Source organism: Bufo bufo, chromosome 6 (genome assembly GCF_905171765.1).
Source record: "Bufo bufo chromosome 6, aBufBuf1.1, whole genome shotgun sequence".
In the NCBI taxonomy this organism is placed as follows: domain Eukaryota; kingdom Metazoa; phylum Chordata; class Amphibia; order Anura; family Bufonidae; genus Bufo; species Bufo bufo.
The window spans coordinates 385,884,762-385,912,393 of NC_053394.1; the positions used below are offsets into that span (position 1 = coordinate 385,884,762).

At 45.3% G+C, this 27,632-nt stretch overlaps 1 protein-coding gene across 1 annotated transcript in view; it reads right to left on the reverse strand.

Annotated features, from left to right (window-relative positions):
- The window catches only part of LOC121003515, a gene marked incomplete at its 5' end in the record, with an annotated part of 1,598,977 nt that overhangs the window by 389,898 nt on the left and 1,181,447 nt on the right, over window positions 1–27,632 (reverse strand). The window contains 1 exon segment of the mRNA XM_040435417.1: window positions 4,110–4,116. Coding sequence (XP_040291351.1) covers window positions 4,110–4,116 — 7 coding nt within the window.

The following is a 27,632-nucleotide window of genomic DNA, read 5'->3' on the forward strand; positions in this document are numbered from 1 at the left end:
TCCCGACATGTAACGTGCTACTACCTCATGGAAGTCAGTGACTTTCCGCATTTTGACATAATAGTACGTCATGGTGATCTGGCAGGCACTGAAGCGGTGCGCGCCCGATCACTGCAGGGGTCCGGCAGTCCCTGATAGCCGGGCCCCTGCTGTATCCGCCGGCATCGCGTAAAAGCTGATGCAGGCGGATTAACCCCTTCTATGCCCCGGTCTGCGCTAACCGCGACATAGAAGGGGTTTGTGTCGGGCGAGGGAGCGCATCTAGTCCCTGCACTGTTGTGGCGGGGACACGATGTGTGAGAATGCAGCCCGATGCCATGCAGAGGCTGCCCAATGCCTTGCACGGCATCGGGACCTGCCTTCTATGGGTGCCCAGGAGATCCAGCCTCAGGCCTGTTTCCTAGGCAACCTGTTAGTGTATGACTCAGTGTGCCGTATTTTTCGCCCTATAAGACACACTCCCCCCCCCCCCCCCCCCAAAAGTGGGGGGGAAATAGCAGTGCGTCTTATGGGGCGAATGCTGCGACCGTCCGGTGAATATGCTGAGAGGGAGGAGCGGCTGGGGGCCGGCATCTGTTTCTGTAATGGCAGCGAGGCCCGAGGCAGTCACTGTATTCTACTACACCAGGCCCCGCTCTTTGTAGTATAGGGTAATCATATCTAACTTGTGGCTATTGTTTAAAGTATTCCAATCATCTTAAATCTAGCGCTACTTACAACTAACTTCTTGGGAGTCAGGAGGCCGGGCGGGCGGGCGCTCGTAGCGTAGCTCACTTCGCTCACTGCGCCTGCGCCGTCCACTTTATGAATGAAGTGGGCGGCGCAGGCGCAGTGAGCGTAGTGAGCTACGCTACGAGAGCCCGGCCTCCTGACTGCCAAGAAGTTAGTTGTAAGTAGTACAGCGCTAGATTTAAGATGATTTGAATACTTTAAACAATAACCAAAAGTTAGATATGATTACCGTATACTACAGAGAGCGGGGCCCGGTGTAGTAGAATACAGTGACTGCACCGGGCCCCGCTGCCATTACAGAAACAGATGCCGGCCCCCATTCACTACACAGGGACACTCTTATGGAGGATCTGTGGATGACACATAAGATGCTATATATGTGTCATCCACAGATGCCCCCATAACAGTGCCATCCACAGATGCCCCCACAATGTTCCCCCATAACAGTGCCATCCACATATTGAGTTTTGTTTGGCTGTTAACCCTTGCTTTGTCACTGGAAAAAATGGATTAAAATTAGGGTTGAGCAAACCCGAACTGTAAAGTTTGGGTTTGTACCGAACTTTAGGATTTTTGGACCCCGGACCCGAACATTTCAGTAAAAGTTCGGGTTTGGTGTTCGGTGAGTCAATGGCGAATCATATGTCAGTGTGAAATTCAAGCGTTATATACTGCTGTGCTATTCTGTTATTAAAAAAAACACCCTTTTTAGGCAGAATAATAAATTTTACAGCGCTTGTTGCATCTTTACGTGTGTAATTCAAGCGTTACCGTATTTTTCGCCCCATAAGACGCACTCCCCCCCCCCCCAAAAGTGGGGGAAAAGTGCCCCTGCGTCTTATGGGACGAATGCTGGCAATTTACATCGCAGTCTGCAATGTATTAGTGAGGAGGGAGGAGGGGCTGTAGTAGACGGGGAGAGCGGCGGGCAGTGCAGGCACTGTACTCTGGCCCCGCCTTTCAGTATGTACTGTATTATACGTAGTGTTAATCATCATATCTAAACTGAATAATGATGCGCTCCCCCTGCTCCCCATGTGTACCGTACTTACCGGTACACGTCACGCTCCTGTAGTAAGCACTAGCAGGCAGGCCGGGCGGCCGTAAGTCACTGAGGTCACGTGCCTGCTCCGCCTACTTCATTCATAAAGTAGGCGGAGCAGGCACGTGACCTCCGTGAGTTACGGCCGCCCGGCCTGCCTGCTAGCTGCTAATGCTTACTACAGGAGCTTGACATGCGTACCGGTAAGTACGGTACACATGGGGAGCGCATCATTATTCAGTTTAGATATGATGATTAACACTACGTATAATACAGTACATATTGAGCGGCGGGGCCAGAGTACAGTGGATGTATCCATCTGTGGATGGGATAATGATGGGGGGGGGGGTCTGTGGATGGCATTATGATGGGGGGATGTGTGGATGGGACTGTTATGGGGGGGGATCTGTGGATGACACATATAGCAGTGTCATCCACAGATGCACCACCCCATAACAGTGTCATAAACAGATCCCCCCCATCATAATGCCATCCACAGATCCCACCCACCATCATAATGCCATCCACAGATCCCCCCCACCATAATAATGCCATCCACAGACCCCCCCATCATAATGCCATCCACAGACTCCCCCCCATCATAATGCCATCCACAGATCCCCCACATAACAGTGCCATCCAAAGATCCCCCACCCCATAACAGTGCATCATCCACAGATCCCCCATAACAGTGTCATGCACAGACCGCCATTAGTTCAAACCCACCAAAAGCACACTTTTTGTTAAAAAATTTTTTTTCTTATTTTCCTCCTCAAAAACCTAGGTGCATCTTATGGGCCGGTGCGTCGTATACACTGCTGTCATATTCTGTTATAAAAAAACACCCATTTTGGGCAAAGTACTTAATATTGCAGCCTTTGTTGCATCTGTGATTGTTAAAAAGAAACTTGAAATACGTCAATAATTTTCTGGATTTTAAAAAAAGAAAAAACACCCTTTTTGGGCAAAATAATAAATTTTACAGCCCTTGCAGCATCTGTCATTGTGAGATACACGCTTTAGATACTGCTGTGCTATTCAGTTATTTAAAAAAAAAAAACAGCCTTGTCTGCATCTGTCAGTGTGAAATTCAAGCGTTATATACTGCTGTTATATTATGTTATTTTAAAAAAACACCAATTTTGGGCAAAATAATACATTTTACAGCCCTTCGGACATCTGTCATTTTGAGATACATGCTTTAGATACTGCTGTTCTATTCTGTTATTAAAACCCATTTTGGTGCAAAATACTAAATTTGAGAAATAGGAGGAGAGCGTCGAATAAGGGACGTGGCCCAGGTCGTGGTGCTGCTGGTGGAACTCCTGTTGCAGGGAGAGGACGTGGTCGATCTGTGCCAGCTACATGCACAAGTGAAACACCTTTCTCAGGTGCGAGTAGGAGACAGAACCTGCAGCGGTATTTGGTCGAGCCTAATGCGGCTTTACGAATGGTGAGGCCAGAACAAGTACAGGCGATAGTAGATTGGGTTGCTGACAGTGCCTCCAGTTCCTTTACATTGTCTCCCACCCAGTCTCCTGCTGAAGGATCAGAATTGGCACCTGCAGCCGATGTTTATCAGTCTTTCACCTCACCCCCATGCAAATCAGCCAAGCAGTCTGAGCCTCAAGTCATGCTTTTTGATGACTCTGCTAGTAGGGTTTCCCAGGGCCATCCACATAGCCCTGCCCCAGAAGTGGAAGAGATTGAGTGCGCCGATTCCCAACCACTTATGTTTCAAGATGAGTACATGGGAGGACCACCACAGCACGTCTCGGATGATGATTAAACACAGGTGCCCACTGCTGTGGCTTTCGAAAGTGTGCAGACTGACAAGGAGGACAGGGGTGAAGACTGGGTGGAAGATGATGTGGAGGACGATGAGGTCCTTGACCCCATATGGAATCAAGGTCATGCGAGTGACCTGTGTAGTTCGGAGGAAGAGGCGGTGGTCGCATAGAGCCACCAGCACAGCAGAAGAGGGAGCAGGGTGCAAAAGCAGAGCGGCCATCCCCAAGACAGTACGCCTGCTACTGCCCACTACAGCAAGGGGCCGAACACACCAAAGCCAGCTCCAAGGAGTTCCCTGGCGTGGCAGTTCTTCAGACAACAAGACATGAGTGGTTTGCACGCTGTGCAATCAGAGCCTGAAGCGAGGCAAAAACGTTCTCAACCTGAGCACAACCTGCATGACCAGGCATTTAAGTGCACGAGCTGTAGTGGAGTAGACACCTCAAAAACTGCTTCCTCTTCTGCTGCAGTCTTGGCCTCTTCATCCACCTTTGGAGTGACAGTGCCACCTGCCACCCAACAGAGGATGTGCCAGCAACACCACCACCTGTGTCACCAAGCATATCCACCATGTCCCACGGAAGCGTTCAGCTCTCCATCTCCCAAACACTGGAGCGGAAGAGGAAGTACCCCCTTACCCACCCGCGATCCCTGGCCCTGAATGCCAGCATTTCAAAATTACTGTCCTTTGAAATGCTGTAATTCCGTCTGGTGGAGACGGAGAGTTTTAAAAGCCTTATGGCGGTGGCTGTCCCACAGTACGTTCTGCTCAGCCGCCACTACTTTTCCAGGCGAGCCATCCCTTCCCTGCACAACAGAGTGGGGGACAAAATCAGGTGTGCACTGCGCAACGCCATCTGTGGCAAGGTCCACCTAACTACGGATACGTGGACCAGTAAGCACGGTCAGGGACGTTATATCTCCCTAACAGCACACTAGGTAAATGCAGTGGCGGCTGGGCCTGAGGGGGATAGCAGTTTGGCGCATGTCCTTCCACCACCGAGGATTGTAGGGCGCTTCTGTTTGTCTCCTGTTGCTTCCTCCTCCTACTCTGCTTGCTCATCCTCTACAGGCTCCTAATCCAGTCAGCGTAACACCTTCACCACCAACTTCAGCACAGCCAGGGGTAAAAGACAGCAGGCAGTTTTGAAATGTATCTGTTTGGGGGATGAACCCCACATCGCGCAGGAGCTGAGGACGAACCTTGAACAACAGACCGATGAGTGGTTGGTGCCAGTGACCCTCAAGCCCGGCCTGGTGGTGTGCAACAATGGGCGAAATCTTGTAGCAGCTCTGGGACTAGCCGGTTTGATGCACATCCCTTGCGTGGCGCATGTGCTGAATTTGGTGGTGCAGAGGTTCCTTAAAAATTACCCCGATATGTCAGAGCTGCTGCATAAAGTGCGGGCCGCCTGTGCACGCTTTCGGCGTTCTCACCCTGCTGCTGCTCGCCTGTCAGCGCAGCAGCGTAACTTCGGCCTTCCCGCTCACCGCCTCATATGCGACGTGCCCACAAGGTGGAACTCCACCTTGCATATGCTGGCCAGACAGTGCGAGCAGCAGCAGGAGATAGTGGAGTTTCAGCTGCAGCACGCATGGGTGAGTCGCTCTGCGGAACAGCACCACTTCACCACCAATGACTGGGCCTCCATGCGAGACCTGTGTTCCTTGTTGCGCTGTTTCGAGTACTCCACCAACATGGCCAGTGCCGATAACGCAGCTCTCAGCGTTACTATGCAACTTCTATGCCTCGTTGAAAAAACGCTGCTGGCGATGATGGAAGAGGATGTGGCGGAGGAGGAGGAGGAAGAGGGATCATTTTGTAGGGTTTCCGGCCAGTCATTCACAAGTGGCTCCGAGGGTGGGTTCCTGCACCCACAAATGCCAGGTACACAATTGTCCAGCCAGGGCACAGTTCTGAAGGATGACGAGGTAGAGGATGAGGAGGAGGAGGAGGAAATGGAGGAGGAGGAACCGTGTTCAAAGCCGGGTGGCACCGAAACCAGCTCATGGCCATCACTGGTGCGTGGCTGGTGGGATACAGAGGAAACAGATGATACACCTCCCACAGAGAACAGCTTTTCGTTGCCTCTGGGCAGCCTGGCACACATAAGTGATTACATGCTGCAGTGTCTCTGCAACGACCGCCAAGTTGCCCACATTCTAACTTGTGGCGATTACTGGGTGGCCACGCTGCTGGATCCCCGTTACAAGGACAACGTACCGTCCTTAATTCCGTGACTGGAGCGTGATCGCAAGATGTGCGAGTACAAATGCACGCTGGTAGCATTCCCACCTGACAGCGGGGGCACAGTGGAAGCACAAGGCGAAGGCAGAGGAGGAGGAAGAGGTCACCAACGCAGCTGGGGCGCCACCAGCACCTCGGGAGGCAGTGTTAGCATGGCTGAAATGTGGAAAAGCTTTTTCAGCACACCACAACAACCAGCACCACCAGCTGATATGGAACGTCTTAGCAGAAGGCAGCATTTCAGCAACATGGTGGACCAGTATGTGTGCACACGCCTACATGTACTGAATGAGGGGTCTGCCCCGTTCAACTTCTGGGTCTCCAAATTGGGCACATGGCCTGAGCTTGCCCTTTACGCCTTGGAGGTGCTGGCCTGCCCTGCAGCCAGTGTATTGTCTGAACATTTGTTTAGCACGGCAGGGGGCGTCATCACAGACAAGCGCAGCCCCCTGTCCACAGCCAACGTGGACAAGCTCATGTTCATTAAAATGAACCAGGCATGGATCCCACAGGACTTGTCCGTACCTTGTGCAGAATAGACATGTATACCGGCCTTAACCAGCCATTGTTATACTACAGCGCAATTGCTCATTGTGAAATATCCAAAATACAACACTCTTTTGGAGTATAATAAAAAAAAATAAAAAAAACACTGTGTTGGCTACTTTGTCCACCCCCACCGCCGCTTCCGCCTACTCAAACTCCTACTCCATATGGACCTCCACCTCATAAATCAAGTAAAAAAAATTTTCATTTGTATGTATTTTTTTTTGTTTTTTATGTCATTTCACTAATTTGTCTGTTACATTTTTGGGTGAAATTCACCAATTTTTAGGTGTAATATACCCCGGCTGTACCTAGTAGACAGGTAAAAACATTTCACCAATTTGTCTGTTACATTCTTGGGTGACATTTGACCAATTTTGCCGTATACAAACCCCTGCTCTGCATAGGTGACAGGGAATTAAATTTCAAAAATTCTTCTTTAATTGATGCGCGCCCCCTACTTTCATTCAATGCTTAAACTTTAACAACTTGTCCCACATTTGCGCTTCAATAATTTGTCCCACATTTGCGCTTCAATAATTTGTCCCACTTTTCCGCTCAATCATATTTAATTTCAATCAATTAACCTCCCTTGGATGTGGTCTCTCTTTCTCACACTCCCTCTCCGGCGTGGAACCCTGATTCGCCGCTAACCATGATCAACATGGTAGGCGCAGAAAAGAACATTGAAAGTTGATAGAGCAGATATCCAATTGGATCGTGAACATCACGGGGACGTGCGACATGGTGGGGCAGTATGTGTGCACACGCCTACACGAACTGACTGATGGGTCTGCCCCCTGCAACTTCTGGGTCTCCAAATTGGGCACATGGCCTGAGCTTGCCCTTTACGCCTTGGAGGTGCTGGCCTGCCCTGCAGCCAGTGTATTGCCTGAACGTGTGTTTAGTATGGCTGGAGGGGGTTATCACAGGTTATATTTCCCAATGTTTTGGGTTGTACACTAATTTAAAAAAAATATTAATAAATTTAAAACCAATAAGCAGTGTAGGCTACCTCCTCCTCCTCCACCGCAGCTTCCACCTACACCGCCACATCCACTGCCTCCTCAACCTCCTACTCCTTATGGACCTCGTCCTCCTAGATCAAGATTATCATTTTTTATTTTTACGTATTTTATGTTGTTATTTAAAGTCATTTCCCTATCCACATTTGTTTGCAGAGCACTTACCATGCTCTTAACCACATTTTGCTGGCATTTTCAGCCCTCTAGCCCTTTCAATGATATTTTTAGAGCCGTTTTAGTGCTCAAAAGTTTGAATACGCTGAGGGACGTAGTTTCTGACTTCAGACCTGAACTGGTCCTTAAAAAGTGGGTTTTGGAAATTTTCAGAAAAATTTTAAGATTTGCTTCTAAACTTTGGCTGGTTTCACACGGGCGTTGCGGATTGGGGCCAGATGCGTTCAGGGTGCGTTCAGTGAAACTCGTACTATTTTGCAAGCAAGTTCAGTCAGTTTTGTCTGCGGTTGCGTTTAGTTGTTCAGTTTTTTCCGCGTGGGTGCAATGCGTTTTGATGCGTTTTTCACACGCGTGATAAAAAACGGAATGTTTACAAACAACATCTCCTAGCAACCATCAGTGAAAAACGCATCGCACCCGCACTTGCTTGCGGATGCAATGCGTTTTTTACGCAGCCCTATTCACTTCTATGGGGCCAGGGCTGCGTGAAAAACGCAGAATATAGAACATGCTGCGATTTTCACGCAACGCAGAACTGATGCGTGAAAAACAACGCTCATGTACACAGACCCATTGAAATGAATGGGTCAGGATTCAGTGCGGGTGCTATGCATTCACGTCACGCATTGCACCCGCGCGGGAAAACTCGCTCGTGTGAAAGGGACCTAAGCCTTCTAACGTTCCAAAAAATAAAATGTCATTCTCAAAATTATCCAAACATAAAATAGACATATGGGGAATGTAAAGTAATGACTAGTATATGAGGTATCACTATCTATTGTAAAGCGCTGCGGAATATAGTAGCGCTCTATAAAAGTGCATAAAATAAATAAATAAATAAATATTATAAAAGTAGAGACATTGAAATTTGAAAAATTTTCAAAATGTTTGGTAAATTTCGGATTTTTTCACAAATAAAAGGTGAAATATATTGACAAATGTATGACCATCATGAAGTACAATGTGTTACGAGAAAACAATCTCAGAATGGCCTGGATAAGTAAAAGTGTTCCAAAGCTATTAGCACATAAAGCAACATGTCAGATTTGCAAAAAACTTAATTAGCCTTAATTAGCCACACGACCGTATGTGTTTTGCGGTCCGCAAAAAAAAACGGACGACGTTCCCTATGGATTCCTTTTTTTTTTTGCGGATCCATTGTAATAATGCCTATCCCTGTCCGCAAACTAGAAAAAAATAGGACATGCACAATTTTTTTTGCGGAGCAACGGAACGGACATACTGATGCGGACAGCACACGGTGTACTATCTGCGTTTTTTGCGGACCCATTGAACGGGCATGGAAACAAAATACGGTCGTGTGCCTGAGGCCTTACCGGTTTCCTTGAATCCACCATGACGGCTGCAGATGAGATTGACCCCTTGACCTCTGTAGGGGCAGGAAATACACAGAGAGAGAGTTTAAAGATTCGGTCACCTCGTTTTCGGTTATAGAGATGCGGACATGCACGGCTAGATCGCCGCTATGCGCGAGCTCGCGCATCGCGAGATTACGGCAATCTCTTGTGATGAAAGGAGGAGATTCGGAGGACATAGGCGGTGCTGGGCTCCTTCACAGGGGGGGCGTGGCCGGGCACCAGGAAGGTTCGTATAGCCCCTTGAGCACCTTACAAGATTCATTTACATATCTCTAAAATCATTTTTTAAGCACAATAAAACCAAACAGCCCTATAGGACAGGTATATTGCGGACATGCTAGCGGAGATCTCGCTGTGCATGTCCGCATCTCTATAACCTAAAACGAGGTGACAGAATTCCTTTAAGAAGCCCCCACCCACTCTCACCCTCAGTGTGTACCAGATACCAAAGTAGGTATATATATATATATATATATATATAATGAAAAACAGGGCAGGACAGCCTCAAAACGGCAATGGGTGCACGGCCCACTGGGAAAAGTCAATCCCACAACAATAAGCAGGAAAAAGGCAGCACTCCAAAAAATAAATGAGATATCGAACGCCTTCCAAATTAGAAATGGCACGCGTCAGGGATGCCCTTTGTCCCCTACTTTATTTGTACTCACCCTAGAGACGCTTCTTCTTAAGTTCCGACAATCCCCCTTGATCAAAGGAGTGAAAATAAGCAATTTCACCCACAAGATGGCCGCCTTCGCGGACGACTTACTGCTTCTGATGACTAATCCTGAAGAGGCTCTACCGGAGGTTATGCAGATTTTCGAATCCTTTGGGGTTATATCAAATTTTAAGATTAATCTTGATAAGTCGGAGGCCCTTGGAGTTTCCCTTTCGACTGCTTTACGTAATAAAGTCAAAGCCCTCACGCCATTCAAATGGCCTACACAAGCAATAAAATATTTAGGGGTAATGATACCGATGGATCCCAAGCTGTTGTTTAGACTTAACTTTCCTCCACTGCTTTCCAAAGTTACCTCTGTTCTCTCTAAGAGCAGTTCTCCTTTCCTTACCTGGCTAGGCAGGAAAAATGTTCTCACCACTTATATTCTGCCATTGATTATGTACACCTTAAGAGCCCTTCCCATTTCAATCCCAGCTAGCTTTATTAATAAATTGCAATCCACCATGAGCAAATATTTATGGGATAAGGACCGTCCTAGAATGTCCTTTCGCCTTCTTTCCCGTAGAAGGAAAAATGGGGGTATCTCATTACCTGATCTACCGACCTATATACAGGCTATCAGTTTGGAGAGATGGCTTAAATTGACCAGGCAAGAGACGAACTGTATGCATATAGACTTAGAATTAGCTCTGTTGGGTAAAGAATCTTTTCACAGATTGTGGACACCTGGGAGGACAGGGGAGGGACCCAAGGTGGAGAGTGAGCTAACCAGAGGAATGCTCCATGTATGTCATAAGGCTACGGCTTTAACCTCTACTCAGGGTAAGATATCTCCACTTGCTCCTATTTCAGTTATCCCCACACTCCTGTTCCCACAAATTAAGTCTCCTTCAGATATTTGGCTAGCACTTTCACATCATAGAATAGGAGACATGAAAAAGTTTCAAACCTCATCTGACTTCTACACTGCCCTCTCAGGTGACCCAGCCCCTAGCAAAGATTTCATCCAGAGAATTGACTTTGAGAATATTTGTAGACAGTTTTTGACCTCTAAGTTCATCCCAATTCCAGATCCGTCGTGGTTGGAGAATTATGTATTATTACCTAGTTTACCCCATAAATGTACCACTCTCATTTATAGACAGATTCTATGCGCAAGAGACTCTAATGTGGGTAGCCGAGTGGGGAAAAGAGCTCCAACTTAAGTTTGATGACGCTGATATTAAGTGGATTCAAAAATCTTCGCATGGCTTCTCTAAGTGTATAAAAGTTCAGGAGAATTCTGTCAAGACAGCGCTGCAGTGGTATAGAACGCCAGAGTATCTTTTTAAAATCAGGATACTTTCTACGGATCTTTGCTGGAGGTGTACTGCCGCCACTGGCTCCCTATCACACATCTGGTGGTCATGCCCGGCCATCAGACCCTACTGGGAAGGTATTGAGTCTGCTATTAATGCAATTTGCACAATGACCCTGAAACTCTCAGCCCAGCTGATCTTACTCTGGTTACCTACTCCAGACTTTCGTCCGGGGAAAAACAACTTGGCCACACATCTGCTCATGGCCGCAAAGCTTTTGATCCCAGTAAAGTGGAGATCAACTGATCCACCATCACTAGGGATGTGGCGCGATAGGGTCCATCAGATGTGCCAGATGGAGGAATTGATAGGTTGGACGTATCACAGCAGAGACAAATTTTTGCAGCTCTGGCAACCTTGGTTAAAATATAGATCAGATCTTCTCAACTCCCAGCAATGGGACTCTGAATAAGATTTGTGGTAGATGGCCATTTTCTTTTTTCCCCTCCTGCCCGTTTTCTGTCCGGCCCATTATAGAGACCTACTCTGGTGACACACAGTCAATATATGTTTGTACCATATCTTAGATAATATGAACAGTCTTACCTCCACTACTGACATGAGCGATTTACACAATACTTAGGGTTGACACAATGTTCGGGCCTTGTTTTTTCCCTTCCATTATTGATATGTAACTGTTGTTATGTATATTTGTACTGTAAGATCGATCGCTTTAAGGGCCTTTTAGCCCTAGACAAGCGGTGGTCACATCCTAGCTTGTATTGTTAGGCATTGCCTTTGATGCTGTATATCTAAATGTGATTGTGATGTGATGCACGCTATATTACGTTTACATTATGTGATGATCTTTGTTTATTTGATCAATAAAAAGAGATTTCAAACAAAAAATAAATGAGAAATAGAACAGGTGTTCCTAATAATTCTTTAGGTGAGTGTATATATATATATATATATATATATACATATACATATACACACACACACACATACACATACTTTTCTTTTTTTTTGAAAACATTTCTTTTTATATTTTTATTTTTTTATTATTAATCTCATAATATATACTAAATTTTTTGGGAGGGAATATATGAGCTGTCATGGTGGATTCAAGGAAATAGAATTACCGGTAAGTCTAATTACGTTTTTTTCATTTCATCCACCATGACGGCTACGGATGAGAACTAACAGTTTACTAAGTAGGCGGGTAAATGCTTGCAACACTCTTTGGCCAAAGGCCAAATCCGCTGAAGCAGAAAAGTTCAGGCGATAGTGTCTAATGAAAGTATTAATGCTAGACCAAGTTGCAGCCCTGCATATCTGATCGAGAGATACCCCAGCTTTTTCTGCCCATGAGGAAGCCATAGCCCTAGTAGAATGGGCCTTTATTCCTGTAGGACATGTCTGACCCAATAGGGAATAACAGTAAGCAATAGTTGTTTTCATCCAACGCCCTATTGATGAAGCTTTGGAAAGCTTTTTCCCTTTATTTTTTCCCGCAAATTGAATTAACAGATTATTATCCTTCCTAAAAGGTTCTGTAGCTTTAAGGTACTGAATAATTGTCTCCCTTACATCCAGAAGATGCCATTTTTCTTCCATGGGATCCTTTGGTTCACTGCAGAAGGAAGGTAAAATAATTTCCTGATCCCTATGGAAATTTGAAACTACCTTCGGGAGGAAACCTGGTTCTAGTCTCAATACAATTCTATCAGGAAAAACAGATAGATATGGTTCTCTACATGACAAGGCCTGGATTTCTCCTATGCGTCTAGCAGATGTAATTGCTATTAAAAAGACAGTCTTAAAAGAGAGATGTTTTAAGGAAATATCTGTTACTGGGGCAAATGGAAAATTTGTCAACCCATTAAGGACTAGATTTAAGTCCCATAGCGGAATGTTATGTTTTAGGGAAGGTCTAAGTCTAGAAGCGGCTTTAATAAACCTTCTAATCCATCTATGGTTTGCTAGGTTAGTATCGTAGAAAGCCCCCAGACTGATATTTGCACCTTCAAAGTACTAGGCCTAAGGCCTAAGTCTAGGCCTCTTTGTAGAAATTCCAAGATCTTTTGTATGGAAGGAGATTATATATTAGGAGAGAGTTTTCCCAGCCATGAGCAGTAATTTTTCCAGATTTTTAGATAAATGGCGGCCGTGACTTTTTTCCTGCTGGCTTTTAAGGTATTGATAACTTTATCTGAAAGACCCTTACTCCTTAGGATTTCGCTTTCAGGATCCAGGCCGATAGTTTGAAGAGACCTGGGTTCTGATGTAGGATTGGCCCATGTGATAGAATATCCTTCTGAAAAGGTATCTGCCATGGATCTTCCAGAGATAAGTTTTTCTTGGGCCAATAGGGAGTAATTAGTATTACTGTCACTGGGTCTGTGAGGATTTTCTGTAGAACCCTGGGGATTAACCACTTAAGGACCACAGGTTTATACCCCCCTAGTGACCAGGCCCTTTTTTACAAATCGGCACTCCAAAACTTTAACTGTTTATTGCTCGGTCATGCAACTTACCACCCAAATAAATGTTACCTCCTTTTCTTCTCACTAATAGAGATTTAATTTGGTGGTATTTCATTGCTGCTGACATTTTTACTTTTTTTGTTATTAATCAAAATTTACCGAAATCTTTGCAAAAAAATGACATTTTTCACTTTCAGTTTTTTCAAATAAAACTACATTTCTATATAATTTTTCTCTAAATTTATTGTTCTACATGTCTTTGAAAAAAAAAAAGCAATAAGTGTATATTTATTGGTTTGCGCAAAAGTTATAGCGTTTACAAACTATGGTTCAGAAATGTGAATTTCCGCATTTTGAAGCAGCTCTGACTTTCTGAGCATCTGTCATGTTTCTTGAGGTGCTAGAATGCCAGGATAGTATAAATACCCCACGAGTGACCCCATTTTGGAAAGAAGACACCCCAAGGTATTCCGTGAGGTGCATGGCGAGTTCCTCGAATTTTTATTTTCTTGGCACAAGTTAGCGGAAAATGATGTATTTTTTGTTTTTTTCTTACAAAGTCTCATATTCCACTAACTTGTGACAAAAAATAAAAACTTCCATGAACTCACTATGCCCATCACGAAATACCTTGGGGTGTCTTCTTTCCAAAATGGGGTCACTTGTGGGGTAGTTATACTGCCCTGGAATTTTAGGGGCCCTAATGCTTGAGAAGTAGTTTAAAATCAAAATGTGTAACAAATGCCCTGTGAAATCCGAAAGGTGCTCTTTGGAATTTGAATTTAGGCCCCTTTGACCACCTAGGCTGCAAAAAAGTGTCATACATGTGGTATCGCCGTACTCAGGAGAAGTTGGGCAATGTGTTTTGGGGTGTCTTTTTACATATACCCATGCTGGGTGAGAGAAATATCTCTCTAAAAGACAACTTTTCCCATTTTTTTATACAAAGTTGACATTTGACAGAGATATTTATCTCACCCAGCATGGGCATATGTAAAAAGACACCCCAAAACACATTGCCCAACTTCTCCTGAGTACGGCGATACCACATGTATGACACTTTTTTGCAGCCTAGGTGTGCAAAGGTGAATATAGTGGATGGCACTCCTGGTTTGTGGTTGTCGGTGCTCAGTGGAAGAGGTCAATCAGAGTATACATATAGAGACCACGGCACTCGATATGTTTCAAAGTTAGATTCTTTTATTTACTGTCCATCCCGAATGGATCTTTTGTAAATGCAATGGCCAACGTTTCGGTCCAATAGGACCTTGATCACAGCCTTGATGCAGGAGATCGGAGGTATCGGGAGGTCCTCCCGATACCTCCGATCTCCTGCATCAAGGCCGTGATCAAGGTCCTATTGGACCGAAACGTTGGCCATTGCATTTACAAAAGATCCATTCGGGATGGACAGTAAATAAAAGAATCTAACTTTGAAACATATCGAGTGCCGTGGTCTCTATATGTATACTCTAGGTGTGCAAAGGGGCCCAAATTCCTTTTAGGAGGGCATTTTTAGACATTTGGATTCCAGACTTCTTCTCACGCTTTAGGGTCCCTAAAATGCCAGGGCAGTATAAATACCCCACATGTGACCCCATTTTGGAAAGAAGACGCCCCAAGGTATTCCATGAGGGGCATGGCGAGTTCATAGAAGATTTTTTTTTTGCCACAAGTTAGCGGAAATAGATTTTTTTTATTTTCTTCTCACAAAGTCTCCCTTTCCGCTAACTTGGGACAAAAATTTCAATCTTTCATGGACTCAATATGCCCCTCAGCGAATACCTTGGGGTGTCTTCTTTCCAAAATGGGGTCATTTGTGTGGTGTTTGTACTGCCCTGGTATTTGAGGGTCTCCGCAATCATTACATGTATGGCCAGCATTAGGAGTTTCTGCTATTCTCCTTATATTGAGCATACGGGTAATGATATATATTTTTTTCCGTTCAGCCTCTGGGCTGAAAGAAAAAATGAACGGCACAGAGTTCTTCATTCGCATTGATCAATGTGGATGAAAAAATCTCTGCCAAAAAAAAGGAGGGGAAAGGTGTCTGCCAGGACATAGGAGCTCCGCCCAACATCCAAACCCACCTAGCTCGTATGCCCTGGCAAACCCGATTTCTCCATTCACATCAATCGATGTGGATGAATAAATCATTGCCGGGATTTATTTATTTTTATAAAAAATGTTTGCCAAAGCATATGAACACCGCCCCTCAGCTCATAAGCCTCGGCAAACGTATCTTTTTTACTGCAGAGGAGAAATCTTGTCTTGCAGCGCCTCATACATCGACTTTTGTGTAATCTGACAGCAGCGCAATGCTTCTGTCAGAATGCACATCAGTGCTGCAGCTGCTTGATCGCTTGGTCCACCTAGAAGGTAAAAAAATAAAAATAAAAACCAGGCAGCAACGCAATAAAATTTATTAACATTAACTTTATGAAACATTTGAACTGAACATTAACTTTTATAAACTTTTGAAACAGAACAATAACTTTTTTGCTTACCTGTGATTTTATTTTTATTTCTTTACCTTTAGGAGGACAAACCTCTCCTTCCCCATGGGACAATGTGCAAAGCGCAAATCGCCCAGAGATGTGACGAAGTACATTATGCACTTTGTCCCAGGTGAAAGGAGAGGTTTGTGGCAGCTCTGTGTGAAAGGGCCCTAAGACCCCTGTGTGCCTGTCCTGTGTCACGCAATCCCTATACTAATAGTGTACCTGTGTGTGGAACTTGCGGAAACACTCCCCTATGCATAGGGCAGGCTGGTCAGGACAAAAAAAGGTGGTGTCACGCCTTATTCCACCCCTGCTACAGACACAACATCTTTTTCTTGGGGAACATTGAGTTGGGGTACCAGGATAGACAGACGGGAAGTGTCTGCCATGTAGCCGGCTCACTACATCAGGGACTTGGGGCACGGACCCTCCTGGATACAGGATTTCCGAAATGATCTCTTCCTGGAATTTTAGGAAGGATCCTGTTCTCCCAGCCTTACTGTAGAGAACAAAAATATTATATACAGCCAATTGAATCAAATATACAGACACCTTCTTATACCAGCGTCTGGTGCGTCGGGAAACTAAATAGGGAGCCAACATCTGGTCATTGAAGTCCACCCCTCCCATGTGAAGGTTATAGTCGTGGACAGAGAGGGGTTTCACAATGACTCCAGTTGCCCTTTCAATTTGGACAGTCGTGTCTGCGTGAATGGTGGACAGAAGGTAAACGTCCATCTTGTCCCTCCACTTCACCGCGAGCTGTTCTTGGTCACACAAGGCAGCCCTCTCCCCCCGTGCAAGTCGGGTACTAACGAGCCGTTGGGGGAAGCCCCGGCGACTAGGTCGCGCGGTGCCACAGCATTGAATTCAGACTAGATGTAAGTGCCGAAAGAGGGCCACGCTTGAGTAAAAATTGTCCACGTATAAGTGGTACCCCTTGTGGAGTAAGGGTGACACCAAGTCCCAGACAATCTTGCCACTGCTCCCCAGGTAGTCAGGACATCCGACCGGCTCCAGTTTTGAGTCTTTTCCCTCATAGACCCTAAAACGATATGTATAGCCTGTGGCCCTTTCACAGAGCTTATACAGTTTGACCCCATACCGGGCGCGCTTGCTGGGGATGTACGGTTTTATGCCAAGGCGCCCAGTAAAATGTACTAGGGACTCGTCTATGCAGATGTTTTGATTAGGTGTATACGCATCTGCAAATCTGGATGACAAATGGTCTATGAGGGGCCGAATTTTGTGGAGCCGGTCATAAGCAGGGTGGCCTCTTGGATGACAGGTGCTATTGTCAGCCAAATGCATAAAGCACATGATGACCTCAAAACGTGCCCTGGACATTGCAGCAGAGAACATGGGCATGTAATGTATTGGGTCTTTAGACTAATATGACCGCAATAATTTTTTTTTTGTTAGAACCATGCTGAGGATAAGGCCCAAAAAAATTTTAAACTCGGAAACTGTGGTTTCCACCGGTAAGGCTGGGCATAGAAGCTTTCTGGATTGGCGGTAATAAACTGTGTGGCGTAGCGGTTGGTTTCTGCCACAACTAGGTCATAGAGATCCGCGGTGAAGAACAGCTCAAAAAACTGAAGGGCCGATCCTAAATGAGCCGTCTCCACGCGAACTCCAGACTGGGCAGTGAAAGGGGGCAATACGGGTGCGGCAGAAGCAGGGGAGTGCCAATTAGGATTTGCCAGCACCTCTGGGAGACTAAGGGTTCTACGGGCCTGTGAACGCGGTGGCTGCGACGGGGGAGTTATTGCACGTGCCACCGTACCAGCTGGAACTGCCCTTCTGGTGCTCGCCACTTCACCAGGGAATACGGCAGTGCTGGTAGAAGGTCCAGGATGTGCTGCGCTGCTGGTGTATGCCGCACCATAAACAAGATCAGCGCTAGCACCACTCTGCTGCAAATGAGGCTCATCATGCGGGGTATGCAGAACCCTGATATGGGATCGGGTACGCCTGACCGTAGCAGGGACCTCTACCTCGTCATCTTCGCTAGCGGTTAGAGTGCCACTGCTGTCTACAGGTTCATATTCTGAACCACTGTATTCAGCGGGTGAGGCGTCCCCATCGCTTTCATCCATCACGGCCAGAATCCTGTAGGCCTCTTCAGCGGAATACCCCTTGTTTGACATTTTGGGTTCACTAAATTTAGGGGGTATTCCTCTGAGACTACCCAGGAAAAAGAGCAAACCTACCTAGTAAAAAGGGGTGCTTGCGAAGTAAAGCTGCGATCGCTAATAAAGATCCAAAAAGCTCAAAAGTGATCTTTATAGCGGCGCAGCGATTTTACAGTGTTTTTGCAGTGATCAGAAAAAAAAATTCTGTCACTGCGGTGGGGCGGACTGAACGCAAGTGTGCGCACAAGATCAGGCCTGATCGGGCGAACACTGCGTTTTGTAGAGCCGAAGGTGACCCTAATGTACTTATATAGATCTGAATGCGATCAGTCTTGATCACTTACAGATACTATATAGTACTAGTGCTGATTGGCGACAGCGATGACGCTCATCAGCGACTAATCAGTGACTGCGGTGCAGTCAGCTGGACGCTAAACTAACTAGCAAGTAGCTAACTACATGGCGGTGATGGGGGACCCTTACAGGGGGGTGATCAATGACAGGGGGGTGGACAAGAGGGTGATCAGGAAGTCTAATATGGGTGATCAGGTGCTAAATAAGGGGTTAATAAATGACAGGGTAATGTCTAATGTGTAGTGTGGTGATTTGGTGCTACTTACAGAGCTGCCTGTGTCCTCTGGTGGTCGATCCAAGCAAAAGGGACCACCAGAGGAGCAGTAGCAGTTATATCAGACGCTATTTTCAAAATAGCGTCTGACGTAACCATTTCATTGGTCATTTCAAAAATCCACAGCCTGCCAGCCAATGATCACGGCCGGTAGGCTGCAGATGAACTTGTGAACTACGCGATCCTGTGAACGCGCGCTCCTGTGAGTGCGCGTTCACAGGAAATCTCGGCTCACGCGAGATGACGCCGATCGGCGTTAGTGTGACCTGGCAGCGCCGCAGCAATCACTCCTTTCGGCGTTAGCGAGACGGGAGGTGGTTAATGCCCATAGAGGGAACGCATATGCAAGATTCCAGTTCCATTTTACTGAGAAGGCGTCTACCTCCCATGGGTTTTTCCTGGGATTCAGGGAGCAAAACCGGTTGACCTTTGTATTTCTTTTTGAGGCAAATAGGTATATTTGTGGTTGGCCCCATCTGGTAATTAATTTCTGAAATATCTCTGGATTTAAGGACCATTCCCCTGGGTCTAGAGTCTATCTGCCTAGAAAATCTGCCTCTGTATTTTCTGATCCCTTCAGATGAATGGCCGAATTTTTTTCTGCCGATGAAAATATTTTGTCTTTGTATTGTCCGAGAATATTTTTAGGTGTTTTTTGTTTAATAAACTCTGATTTAATTTTAGAGTTTCCCAGACCGCCCTTAATTCTTTGTAATTTGATGACTCGTTCTGTACTTCTTCTGGCCACTTCCCTTACCAGCTTGAGGAGGCGACCGTTGCTCCCCATCCTGTTGCACTTGCATCTGTTACAATTTGTATTCCTGGTTCTTTTTGCCAGGTTACCCCTCTGGCTAGGTTGGTTTCCATCTTCCACCAATTTAAATCTAGTTTTATTTGTAGTGGGATTTTTATTATCATGTCTAAGGATGACTGATCTTTGTTCCAATTGTTTAATATCCAGGATTGTATGGTCCTGGTGTGGGCTTGGCTCCAGGCAACCGCTGTTATGCAGGAGGTCATGAGACCCAAGGGTTTGATGTTATGGCTTCCCACTGGGTTAAGAAATCTTTTAACCTCCCCCCTACCCTGGCGTGATTGCATTTCACTTTGTTTGTTTTAGGGGTTGAGGAGGAACCCTCTTACTTTGCCCCCCTTCTGGTAACTCCAGTGACCAGTCTTTCCTTTACCCCTATATGGCCTAGATTGCTGATTGAAGGGGCGAAAAAACGTCCTTTTTTGTTTTTCAGGGAAACCCTTCTTTTTATCCGCGGCCTTTTCTAAGATCTTATCAAGTACCGGCCCAAAGATGTATTCCCCTGAGAATGCTATAGAGCATAGTTTATTTGGAGATTTTATCATCTCCTCCCCAGGATTTCATCCAAAGTGCGCGCCTGGCAGAATTTGAGAAAGTGGCGTCTTTAGCTGCAAATCTAACAGATTCTGCAGACGCATCTGCTAGAAATGCCGTGGCGGATTTCAAGAGAGGAATAGACTGAAGGATTTCTTCTCTAGGGGTTTTATTTATTATATGATTATCTAGCTCATTAAGCCAAAAATACATGGCTCTAGCCACCGAGGTGGCTGCGATATTAGTTTTTACCCCGAACATAGACGCCTCCCAACATTTCCTTAGAAGGGAATCCGCTTTTTCCGTTGCATTGGGTCACGTAAATGGGATGCGTCCTCAAATGGCAGAGAAGTCTTTGTTACAGTTTTTCCAGTTGAACGTCTATTTTAGGAGTATCAATAAATATTTTAGATTCAGCAGGATCAAAGAGAAGCCTCTTTCTAAAATCTCTAGAAACACCTAGTCTTCTTTCAGGATCCGCCCATTCATCAATGATCATTTCTTTTATATTTTCATTAATGGGGAAAACCGTAGCTTTTTTTGTGCGTAATCCCCCAAACATTTCGTCCTGTACAGTTTCAATACCCATGGTCTCTCTCACTGCCTTAAGTAGTTCATCCACTTCTTCAGAGGAAAAAATTTACTTTTTTTCATCATCCTCTACTATCTCCCCCTCAGACAATTGGTCATCCTTAAAATCGTGTTTGAAAACTGATGCCCCCTCCTCCATGTCCTCAGTATCTGAGGAGGATGGAACGGATAACCTTGGCTTTTTAGTAGGAGGTGCGTTTTGAGTGGGAGTAAGAGAGGACAATGAGGATCTAATTTCATCCTGATCATGGATCTAACTTCCATCAGGATAGACGGTTGCTCTTCTTTCAGGTCATTAATTCAAGTTTTGCTAAATTTCTTCTTATATCCCTCAGGTAATTTTTTTGACCAATTGACACACTTGTTATATTTTGGTTTAATTTTAATTTCCTTAACACCCTGGTAAAAGAAGAGCAACCCAGAATCAGCCATGTACTAACTCAAGTAAATAAACATTAGAGGAATAATGCAGGTTTCCCACAGGGAGACTCACGGATGGAGTTGCCGAAGGTGGGTCTGCGCAGTTCATACGGGTCCCGGGAGCCTCAGGAGCTGACATCACTGCTGAAGACAGGTGAGAAAGTGTCTGGGAGCTGCCGCGCTGTTTAGGTTGAAGTGCGGCGTCTGACGTCTTCTCCGCTTTCCCTGCTTAATGACACGCTCCCCTTGAAAAGCTCCGCCCCCTTCTGGACCTAGCCGGGATCACAGCGGTATCCTGGGCAACCCCCCCATGCGGCGTGCGCCGTCTCGCTCCGGCTGGTCTGCTTCCACAACAGCAGGGAAGGAAGACCATACAGCAGTGGGTGAAAATCAGGCCCCCCGATGTCAGGGACAAGATTCACGCTGACCTCCCCAGCCCAGCTTTGGCATAATCTGCGGGACGGCTGAGGAGGAGATTGGTAAGCCAATCCTTACCCATGTAAAACATGTGGCATATAAAGCCGATAAAACTCTTCAACTCCCTAAGGATGCAGTGCCCCATAGGTACAGGAAACACTGAGGGTGAGAGTGGGTGGGGGCTTCTTAAAATCTCTCTCTCTGTGTATTTCCTGCCCCTACAGAGGTCAAGGGGTCAAACTCACCTGTAGCTGTCATGGTGGATGAAATGGAAAAATGGCCTGGGCAGAAGAGAGAAAACTGGCCCGGGGTAGAAGGGGTTAAAGAAAGTGGCACAATTTAATGTCTCTCCACTTCTAGACTCTAAACCTTTTCTCTTCATGTGTAATGGATAATATAGGAATGATATCGTCAGCACCATGATATGTTTAGGGACATACAGGAGACAAGGAGGAGTAGCTGGTGGGGAGGGAGCTCTCCAGAGGGATCTGATAAATGATGCTGTAATCTTGTAGTTCACAGGATGTCAGCCACACAGGAGAGAGACAGCAAGCCTCGGACTGGAGGTCAGACTAGAGATCACATGACCAGGTATCCATAATCAAAGGTTCAAAATGTATGGATGCATCTGAGCAGCTAGAAAATTGTTGGCGAGTTAGAATTATATGCGCTGATGAAAATAATCCTATATAGCTTTTCCAATAATCAACTTCCAATATTATCAGGGGCGTAGCTGTAAGGCAGGGTTGGGAAACCTCGGCCCGCAGGCCGTATGAAGCCCACGGGACCATTTCATGTGGCCCCCGGTCCCCTGCCAGTACATATTGTGAAAATGCTAATGACCTCTCCCATTATGGAAGCGGTCATTAGCATGCGGGAGGTACAGGAAGGTGAGAACAGCGCATTGCTAGCTGTACTCACCTTCCCTGGTTTTCTTCCGGCACCATGATGTGTCCTGACACTTACAGTGTCAGGACGTAGGGCATGTAGATATGCACTATAACCAGGTCACAGTACAGCGTGGCTGGAAGAAGACCAGGGAGGGTTTTTTAAATGTCAGATCTGAGGTCTGAATGGGGTCTGATCTGAGGCTGGGAGGTCTGAAGGGTCTGATGGTCTGATAGGAGGGCGATTTGAAGTTGATGGAGGTGGGGGCAGATCTGAGGCTGAGAAAGGGACAAAGGCAGGGACATTTGCGAAGAAAGAGGCAGGGACAGTGGCAAGGAGAGCGAAAGCTGGGTGAACCACTCTTTGGACCCCTCTGGGTTTAGCTTGGCTGCCATTAATGACAAATAAATAACTAAATATATAACATTTTCAACTTAAAAATTAGACTGATATATGTGGACAAAATGCCGCCTGTACTATTTGTAATATATTGTGCAGGCACCATTTTGTGCTGCAAATATACAGAGCTCTACATTTTTTTAATTAAAGCGCAATTTCTGTAACTTACCCCTAGGTCAGTTATATCTTTGACCAAATATAGCCATCAAATTTTTAAGTTGAATCCCGCACTCCCCCACCCTCTCCTTCCCCTGTACCTTTCCTCTTTGTCTGTGGTCTACTGTTATGTGCCCTCCTTTGTTTGTTTTTTTGTTATGTACATGTCTTACTAGGCTTAGACCCATATAGCCTTCTCTGCTTCATGTAAACAATGTGATTCTCTTGCTCCTGTGTTGCCACATGTTCTTACTGCCTTTACGTATGGGAAATTGTACCTTGTTACCTCCTTTGTCTGGAGATTACTCTACAATGTATATGGCATTGCATGACATTGCAATATGTTACCTTTTGTATCACATTTTTATCTACTTATTTGAAAAACTCAATACATTTTAGAATTTTCAAATTTTTAAGTTGAGAATTTTGAATGGCCCCCGAACGATGTTACAAATATCCAAATGGCCCTCGGCAGCAAAAAGGTTCCCCGCCCTTGCTGTAAGGGGTGCAGTCGCTACTGGGCCTAGGAGCCTGAGGGGGCCCAAAGACCCTTGTGCCACATAAGAAGACACCGGTACTATACAAAGTTCATACAGGTCAAGTTACATCTCTGGCTGCAGGGAAGGGGTAAGGTCAAGAATTTGGCATGGGGCAGGGGATGCAGTTTCAATTTTCGCCTCAGGCAGCACAAAGGCTATGTATGTGCTTCCCTGCCCCCGGCCACAAAGCACTGAGGGAAGGGGACCCAAGCTGAACTCTTGCACCAGGGCACATGAGCCTTTAGCTACGCCCCTGAATATTATATTATACTCTATGCAAGTAAGAAGGATGACTTGCATCTAATGTGCTAGAATAGAATCCGTGGTATGATCTTGGTACTGCCATTCTGACAGTAAGGAGACACCAGGAGACTGCAGCCTAGACTACAAAACCTTTGACGATAATGATGCATTTATCTCCTGATGTTCATGTTAAAGCTGACAATCCTGGCACAACTTTGGTTGACCGTTTGTAGTATTACATGGTCCCGGCCTAAGACATCTCAATAACTGTTGTGCCACTCTTGTGCAACCACAAAAGATCTGCAGCAGTTGACAGAGAAAGCCATCTTAAAAGTCTATAAGGGCAGAAAATAGTGAGGAGATCCAGACAACATGTAATGTCTATGCTCAGTTGTAATCCTGCCATCTCCATCTTACTCATTATACAAGGATAAGTCATCTAATACTGGTGGATAAAACAAGACTGAAGACAAGATCTTCACAGTCTTCTACAGATCATAGGGAATATTTCAAGAGACCATATCTCTATCTACCTGATCATCCTGTGGGACATTGTGATGTTCTTCTGACCCATCCTGTAGAAGAAGAGGACTGGGACATCTCTCCGGTGTTGTTATCTCTTCCTTATCTGTAGGAAACACATCCAGTGACTGAATTAATTCCTTACATACAGATAATGAGGACGTGTGTATTTAGTCATGTCTATTACCTGGTGATATGAGAGGCTTGTGATCCTCCATCATGATGCCCTTATATCCATCTACCTGATCATCCTGTGGGACATAGTGATGTTCTTCTGAATTATCCTGTGGAAGAAGAGGACTGGGACATCTCTCGGGTGTTGTTCTCTCTTCCTTAACTGTAGGTGTTGCAGAATCAAGATTAGATCGGATGGTCAGCCATGTTGTCTTAGGTATACATCTTGGGGCACATTTATTAAGACCTGTGTTTTAGGCGCAGGTCTTAACAAAGCCCTAAGCTGGCGCAGGCCTCTCCATAACTTCAGGGCTTCGAGCACCAGTTCTAAATGTAAGACATCTTCCAAGCTGTCTTACATTTAGACCCTTTTCTACACCTGAAACATTTGTAGAAAATGGTAAATGAGACAGGCCTGCCGGCCCGTTCTCTTCTCTGCCCGCTCCACGCCGACAATTGTAGACCTGACCCCCCCATTGCACCGACATCTGTGCCTGAAAAATTTCTAATTTAGGCTTATTTCAGAATAGTAAAGGACCCCCTTGTGTTTACACCTCAAAAAGGAGCTTAGCTAAAGAGTTAATCACCATTTTGAAGTGAATACGGAGTACTTTTAGTACTGACTACTTTTGCTGAGAAAATAGAGGTCTTTAAGTAATCGATTAAAGATGTTATGATGGAATGGTGACCTTTAGAAAGTAGATAATATTTGCACTAGAAGTGGAAGCCTTGGCTAAGATAAATGTATTTGTCTATTAAAACTAACCATTTGCATGTTTATGATCAGGATCGATCCTTGGTGTTGCTGCCTTTTACCACGGCTGTAATTCACTTCCATTTACCTCTTATGCCATAATCTGCCTACATTTTACATTGACTTCAATGAGGTCTTGCTTCTCTTCAGATTTCCATTAGAGATTTTGAGCCAAAACCAGGTGAGACTCTAAACACAGAACAGGTACAGATTTCCCCCTATACCTTATGTCTGTGGAGGCTCAAATCCTGGTTTTGGCTCACAATCGCTGATGCGTGAATGAGGCTTAAATAAAAGAATCTTCTGAGGAAGAAGTTGATTCAAGAAGTTTTGTGTTTTTGTGGCCAATTTCCAACAGTAGGAAACACATCCAGTGACTGAACCCATCTATTACATACAGATAATGAGAGGACGTGTGTATTTAGTCATGTCTATTACCTGCTGATGTGAGTGGCTGGTGATCCTCCATCATGATCCTCCATCCATACAGATCCTTGTGTCCTTCTAAATACTTCCACTCCTCCATGGAGAAATAGACGGTGACATCCTGACACCTTATAGGAACCTGACAACACAATGATCACCCAGTCATCACCCAGATCCCTTCATAGCGTTCCTGTATAATGTCCCAGCATTGCCAGAAGTGTCACCTCTCCAGTCAGCAGCTCAATCATCTTGTTGGTGAGTTCTAGGATCTTCTCTCTATTGATTTTCTCATATATCAGGGGGTGAGGTGGAGGCTCCATGATTGGGCTCAGGGTTCTTCCCCATCCTTCAGTCACAGGGTCCTGACAGCGCTCACTAGAGGTCTTCTTCACTACTGTGTAGTCCTGGTTATGGAGAGACACAGTAATAAATATCACTCCATACATCTCCAGAGTCCCTCACCTCTCCAGTCATGTCCATCTGTTAGCCCCTCTTCTGCCTCACAGGCTGATTTTAATTAGCATGAGTACATAGTTTGCTCAGCATGCATGCTGGTATTTGTAGTCCCTGGATTCAATGGAGGCCATTTTGGCACCACACAGATATAAACCAAAAGGGGCCCAGCATGCATGTGGGACCTACACTTCCTGAATTTCATGGTCGCTGTCATGGCACATAACAGGTGAGTTTAGTGTTAGGACCCGTCTTATGGAGATCGCCTTGGCGTGCGGCAGACGGGCTCAAATGATTTTGTACAAAATGTATTTGCTAAGCATCTCTAATTTATTAGCATAGCATTTGCAATATAATATACCTTTGTACTTTATTTGGTTTGCAGAGTGCTGTTGCACTATGTGTTGTTCTATATATGTCCATCTGTTAGCAACATAGATAAGATGATGTAATGTGACATCATCAGAATCTCTCACCTCTCCTGTAAGCCGGAAGAGGATCTCTAGGGTGAGATTTATTATACTCTCCGCCATCTTGTCCCTGTCCATTCTTGTCGGGTCAATCAGGAGAAGGATCTTATATAGAAGATCTCTGCTGAGCGGATCCTATATTGTAGGAACCTGAATGGAAAGAAGATGAGACGATGTAAAATCCTACAAAATCTCATGTAAAATACAATAACTGGAGATAAGAGGAGACATCAGAGGAGATAATAAAGTGTAGATGTTGTGTTCTTTCTTTTTATATGGATCGAAACATGTGTGAGGTCAAGGCAGTTTCATGATATGTCATAAAATCCAATATATATAAAATACAAAACATCCAAGTTGATCAACAAGTCATAAAACTGGGAATAAAAAAAATAAATACTGAATAAAATGAAGAAAGACCTGCAGAGCGAACTAACACCCCGGAATGAAGATCACATTAACCCTTTTACACTACATGTGTCTATTTAATTCTATATTTTATTATGCCCAGTTTTATGACTTGTTGATCAACTTGGATATTTAGCATTTTCTATATATTGGATTTTATAATCTAGATCAGGGGTACTCAACTAGTTTTATTAAAGGTCCACATACCAGGGTCTGCAGTCAGGTGAAGGTCCGAGCTGAACGCCAACAGTAAAGATGCCATGCGATCATGTGATACATGCGCGTGGGGCGCTCTGACGTTATAGTGGAGCGCCCCGGGTAAGTCCCAGAATTAGTAATGGCCACATTAGTGCCCCAGTAAGAATAATGTCCCCATTACTGCCCCCAGTAAGAGTATTGCCCCCATTAGTGCCCCCCTTCTCTGCTTTTGCAAAAAAATAAAATAAATTTAGCATTCACCTGGCTGCGGTGAACATTCGCTGCTGACTGCAAGCTCAGGACCGGTGCTCTAACGTGTAGGCGTCTTGTAGGTCCTGTCCTGAGCTTCTAGTCAGCAGGGAGTGTTCTCCACAGCCTGAGCAAAAGGAGGTGGAGGTACCGTAATATATATATTTTTTTTTACTAGCACAAGTAGCGGTGGAGGTAAAGGCTGTACTAATGGGCATTCCATGATGGAAGCGCTCATTAGTAAGGGTACTTTCACGCTTGCAGCAGGACGGATCTGACAGGCTGCTCACCCTGTCAGATCCATCTT